This window comes from Psammomys obesus, unplaced genomic scaffold, assembly GCF_907164565.1.
Source record: "Psammomys obesus unplaced genomic scaffold, mPsaObe1.curated_primary_1811, whole genome shotgun sequence".
In the NCBI taxonomy this organism is placed as follows: Eukaryota; Metazoa; Chordata; class Mammalia; order Rodentia; family Muridae; genus Psammomys; species Psammomys obesus.
Genome location: NW_026596064.1, coordinates 10,589,003 through 10,595,002, shown reverse-complemented (window position 1 = coordinate 10,595,002; position 6,000 = coordinate 10,589,003). Strand labels below are relative to the sequence as shown.

The following is a 6,000-nucleotide window of genomic DNA, read 5'->3' as shown; positions in this document are numbered from 1 at the left end:
TCTCCCATTATAGTTGATATGTATGTGTTGGAGTTCCTAATCTTGGCAACACATCCACATTCAAATCCTGCTTCTGTATGGATGGAGCTGAAGGATTGGAGAGCTGAAAAACAGAACCAGAGGCGAAGCTTGCTTTTGCTTTCCCTTTAAAGGTTAAATCAAAGCTGATGCTGATCGAGGGATCTGCCTTATGACCCTGCATTTCATTTTCAGAGCAGTCTCTAAAGAGAACCAACAGCAAGTGTTTTAAATGAAAGTAAGCATCCTGTTTTCTTTTGCAAAAACAGTACATCTTCATTGCAGAAATAAGTAAGCCACTGAAAAGGGCTAGGTATTATGACGTGTGCTTTTGATCTCAGCATGCCAGGAGTTGGAAGCAGGGGAGCTTGAGGTAACAGGAGCCTGCTGCAAACAAACAGACCACCAGAAATATCACCTAGAAAACAAGACTCAAGTACAAAGAAAATCAGCTCTAATTCCGTCACCTACCTGTGCTGTCCAAAATGGAGTCCACTAGCTACAAGTTGCTTCCTGTTTATCTCGTGTGCATACACGTGCATGTTTATGTGTTTGTGTGTGCATGTATATGCAGGTGCTAATGAACGCTTAGGTGCACGTGGAAAACAGAGTGCATCCTTGGGTGTCACTCCTCCTCAAGCACAGTTTACATTGTTTATTTGAGGGAAGGCCTCTTGCTGGCTTGACACTTGTCAACTAGACTAGGCCATCTGGCCCGTGAGCGTCAAGGGTCCTAGCTCTCCCTCCCCAGTGGCAGTGCTGGGAGTACAAGCATGTGCCACCATGCCAGACTTCTTGACTTAGGTCCTGGTGAGCAAACTCGGGTTCTCCTTGTGCTGGGTGGCAGGCGCTGTATCGCTTGAGCTGTGGCCGCAGGCTGCACAAGTCCCTGTTAATCAGGTAGGCAATGGCGGGGTCAGTTTTCAGCCATAGTGCTACACCTTCAGGGCTCAGTAGCCACAAGTGCGAGTGACTGTTGTTCTGGACAGGGGGGATTACAGATTAAGTTCTTTTTGATTAGTGCTGATGAGGAAGCTGCACCTTGCTGTAGAAGCCCTTCTAGTCTTTTGGGTCTTCACGCACTGATAGAGCAGAAGGTATTTGCTTTATGACCTTTTCCTTAGATGGGGAGTATTTAAAAAAAACTTGGTGAAAAATTTTTGATGTAATTTCAGTAGTCATAGGCTCATGGCAACATTGCTTTATATTTCAACTCGCACCGACATTTCTCCTTTCCTGGACCAAGTTCCAGACAGTTGACCAGCATCTCAGTCAGTGTGAATGAGCTCAAGCATTTCATTAATGATTACTCAATAATAACCTTTCTGCTATTACAAACCTAGCTCCTAGAGCTAAACATTTTATCTCGAGGAGGCAGGACCTCTGTAATCTAGGACCATGACCTTACAAGGTATCCCGAAACCTAATAAGCTAGCCCTGAACTCACAGGCATTGTGCTGCCTTAGCCTTCTAAGTTGCTGGGATCTCAGGGTTCCACGCCTAGCCTCTTATGGCTAAATATTCTAGTACATTGTTATTTCCTTAGGTAGGATAAAGGCCTAGAAGTGAAAATGCTGTTTGATGGGTAAGTATTCCTAAGGCTTGCTCAGCATACTGGGTGCTGTGTTCCGTGGTGGAAATATTTTGATTAAAAAATAGACAATATCCACTGTTCTCTTGGAGTCTATTCCACAAAGAAGGTTCAGTGGACTAGGCAGCTTATAGGGGCCGTTGAAGACTCACTAAGGACGATTCTAACCCATACACTAGCTAGGAAGGAGTTGAGAGACCACAAGTCATGGTCTGAAGTAGACATGGAAGTATGCTACAGGAAAAACAGCTGTCTAATATCTGGTCAGAAATTATACACCTTGGTCAAAGTTAAACTTAATTCTGGAGTTAACTACTTATCAGAATTTTTGTCTACATAACCATATTATGATACATCCAAGCACATGCATTTTAAGCTGAGAAAAAGCCACATACCACCATACCTACTTGCCCTTAGCCCTCCTAGAACACATGTTGTATGAGGGCAGGGGTTTTCTTTCTTCCTTGCTGGATCCTCGCTGTGCCTGTGTTTGGGACCAGCAGGCACTCTACAGTCGCTTAGTAACTCAGTGCCACTCATGGATGCACTGTTGGAGTTTTTGTCAGTGGCAATACCTAAGCCACAATATTAAACTTTCCTTAATTTAAAGGAACAAGGCATGGTAAGCTACAGCTTGGGGGGAAGACGTTTTGTTAGCACATTATTAATTTCTTAGAGTGAAGTTCCTGAAATGAAAATGCTGGCTTGGTGAGTTGAGGTTCATTCAGTGTGTCAGACATCAGGCAGTAGAAATTTTGTGTAGAGTGTTTGAGTATTTTCCCGACTTCTTAGGTAAGATCTAAGTCACTTTATTTCATTTGCATGAATTAAGGGACCTACGTGTCTGAAAATAAAGGAGTAGTTAGAAAAATTGTAGAGTTAAGTGTCAGAGGGAAAGACCACATGCTTGATGGTATGGGTGAGGACTGAAAAACACAAGTTGCAGAATTATGTTATTTAGAGACTCAATATCAGAGTTTTGGGGCAGTATTTATAAACACCCCAGAAAAATTACAGTTACTAAATTTTTTATGCCTATTGGATATTTACACTTAACTAAGTTTAATGTCTCTGGGATTTCCTTTAGTCAGTGTCAGGCACTCTAATGTATTGTCTTTCATCTCTGTGATGGTGGCTTCATTTTGTATCTGGGCATAATTGTTTTCAGAGGAGCCTGGTAACCTCTGGGCGTATACTAGTTTGCAGTGACAGAGCTGGCCTGTATTTCCCGTCCCATGTCTCCTAACCTTGGAGGTTTTGGAAAACACAACTCAGAGCCTGAATGACTCAACTGGGTTTGAGTTGTGCTTGGGGAACCCAGTGGTTTGGTCCGCCACAAATCCCTGCATAGCGTGGTGTTGTGGGGATCAGATGACTACCAGCTGCGGTCACTCTGCCATTTGGAGTCCCCCTGCCCATGGCGTACTGAACCTGTCATGCCTGTTTCAGAGTGTGGATGCTTTTCCGAAGTGTTGCCCCAGTGGCAAAGGACAGAGTTGGGAAAGATTGCAACGCTGAGACAGGTGAGCGCGTCCCACAGGGAAAGAAAGGATAGTGTGTGTTTTAGGCGGATTTGCCCCTCCATTCTCACCTCTACCTCGTTCGTTCGAGCAGGCAGACCAGTTTACCTCCGAACTCTTGTTCTGTCACTAAGTCTGGGAGATGTGAAGTTAAGGAATTTTTGTCTGTCTGGCCTTGTCTGACCGGCAAGGATTAAAATGGCCACAGGCTAGTGCTTGCTTAAGTCACTTCAGTATGCCCCAGTTAAAAATTTTCAAAACTTTCTGAGACACATCAGGCTCCCCGTTCAGTGTTGAAAACTGTTAAGCAATATTGATGCTCCTCAGGGGCTCTCTGCAGGGACTAAGATGCTTTGGGCCGTGAAGTCCCTCTGCTGGCCATGCAGTTTCTGGGTTGTCCCAGAGGTGTGAAGTGGGATGAAGCCACTTTCATTTGGGGTGTTATAAGCGTCTGCATGGAACAGGAAGGGACTTTCTGGTTTAAATGTTTTGGCTCTAGCTAGTTCCTTGTAGCCGGAGAAGCTTTAAAACAAAACAAAACAAAACAAAACAAAACAAAACAAAACAAAACAAAACGTGAAGAGAGAAAAGTTAGCCTTTTTGAGTTCAGCATTTACATATATATAAATCCTACACTGGGGCGTTTGTTATTTTAAGATCCATTTTCCCTCCCGCTTAGCCCTTGGAGCCAAGCGTAGCTGGCCAATCTTCCCCAGGCTCTGGCGTCAGCCCGCCGCTCTCAAGCCTGGCAGCCAAAATACAAACCGGCCATCTGGAGTCTAACCCCTCGGAACCTAGGACCTAGCGGTGCGGGGCCTGCGGTAGCCCCGCCTTTCAGGCACCCAGGCTCACGATTGGTTCCCGGCGGCGCGGCCCCGCCCCCGCCATGGCGGCCGCCGGCTACCGGGCTGGGGTCCCTGGGATGCTAGTCTGAGTGGGCCCGGCTGCTGGGCCGCCGGCTCCGGTGCATGGGCCTCCTCCGAGGCGGGGCCGCGTGCGCTCGGGCCATGGCGCGCCTGGGCGCCGTGCGCTCGCACTACTGCGCGCTGCTGCTGGCCGCGGCGCTGGCGGTGTGCGCCTTCTACTACCTAGGCTCGGGCCGGGAGACCTTCTCCAGCGCCACCAAGAGGCTGAAGGAGGCCCGCGCCGGGGCCGCCGCGCCCACGCCTCCCGCGTTCGAGCTGGCCCGGGGCTCGGCGGCGCCGGCGTCGGGCCCCAAGGCCAAGGGCCTGGAGGGCGGCGTGGCGGCGCCGGTGGACTACCACCTGCTGATGATGTTCACCAAGGCGGAGCACAACGCGGCGCTGCAGGCCAAGGCCCGAGTGGCGCTGCGCTCGCTGCTGCGCCTCGCCAAGTTCGAGGCGCATGAGGTGCTCAATCTCCACTTCGTGAGCGAGGAGGCCAGCCGCGAGGTGGCCAAGGCCCTGCTGCGGGAGCTCCTGCCGCCCGCCGCCGGCTTCAAGTGCAAGGTGAGCGGTGGGTGGCCCGTGGCTGCGCTCTGAGCAGTCGTTGGCAGCTCCAGTGAGCGCTGTCCGGTCCCTGTGCCAATAGCATTTCTAATTTCCTGCGTCCTGTCCTGCACAGGCATGCCCAGCATGCTGGAGGTCTGGTCTGGGGGCGTGTCCTAGAGTCAGGCTAGCAGAAATGGATCTGTAGGGTTAACTAGTCCCTCTCCCGCTTCGTTCAGCAGCTTCCTGGTTTCGCTAGCTTCGCAGAGTTCGTAAGAAGTGCCTCCACAGTCCACCCTCCTAATATTTCTTTGATGAAGGCAACAATCGTCCTAATTCTGAGCTAAGTCTTTTGGACAGGGTCTTGGGGCGGCCTTTGGAAGTATCGGGGTTGGGCTGGAATTTCTCAGTACTTATTCAGGGTATTGCAGTCATTTTGATTCTCGGTGGAAACCATCTCGTGTCCTCTTTTTGTCCTTTACCCCCCCTTGCCCTTAAGACGTGCGCCAGTTAGGTAAGCCGCAGGTTCCTCCGCAAGAGGAAGAGAAAGCGCTAAGAGATAGAGCTATGACCCGACCAGCCAGCCTGCCTTATTGGCAGCCTCCACCTTCCATCTTCTATGTGTCCAGGACTGGGGTTCTTGACCTAGTGTGGTCATTACCCTCATCAACTTACTTGTCCTGTTTTGGCCCAGTTGGTTGTACAGAGGGGGTCCAGAGATCGATTACTGGGTAAGAGGCATCGGTGGTCTTAAAGGATGGAACTGGATGTTTGTAGAAGGGCAGTGAGGCAAAGAGCAGCATTCTCTGTCTGTGCCTAGCTTGGTGACAATCGGGAGCTGCTTCCCAGGGTCCAAGGCAGTTTTGTCCTGATTGGTGAGGCTCTGTTGTGAGCTTTGCTAGGCATGTGGCTATGTCCTCCTCCCCCCCTACCCCGTCTTGTTATCCAAACCAGACCAGTCTAGCCTTGAACTTAGTCTTCCTGCCTTTGTCTCCTGAGTGCTGGATTACAGATGTGGGTAACTCTGGCTGGTCACTTTATGTCCTAACTGCATTGATTTTTTTTTTTTTTAAGATCACTCTATAATCTAAACTGACTTGTGGAGCTCACAGTGTCGCTCAGGCTGGCCTCACTCTTGTACCAGTACTCCTGAATGCTCCATTATTTGTGTGTCACCACACCTGGCTTCCTAACTGTATTGAAGATTTCCTTACATAAGCTGTCTTCTCTGCCCAGAGTGTCACTTGCTTCTCTCTTCCGGAACCTTCCAAGCCCAAGCTTTCCATTCCTGCTTCTCCTCATAGCATCAAAGATGTGTTTTCTGCTTGAGACAGATAAGTCTATCAGGACAAACTGCTATGGTCAGGAAAAGGCACCTGGACTGGAATTTCATCCTGTGGGATGCACCTTAGGAGCACCTGGC

The 6,000-nt window shown here is 49.3% G+C and overlaps 1 protein-coding gene across 2 annotated transcripts in view; it reads left to right on the top strand.

Annotated features, from left to right (window-relative positions):
- Nucleotides 1–4,018: 4,018 nt before the first annotated feature.
- The window catches only part of Xxylt1 (xyloside xylosyltransferase 1), a 129,953-nt gene continuing 127,971 nt past the window's right edge, over nt 4,019–6,000 (top strand). For both annotated transcript variants that reach the window (XM_055625176.1, XM_055625177.1), the window contains exon 1: nt 4,019–4,598. In XM_055625176.1, coding sequence (XP_055481151.1) covers nt 4,098–4,598 — 501 coding nt within the window. In that variant the 5' untranslated portion in view covers nt 4,019–4,097. The remainder of the gene's footprint in view (nt 4,599–6,000) is intronic.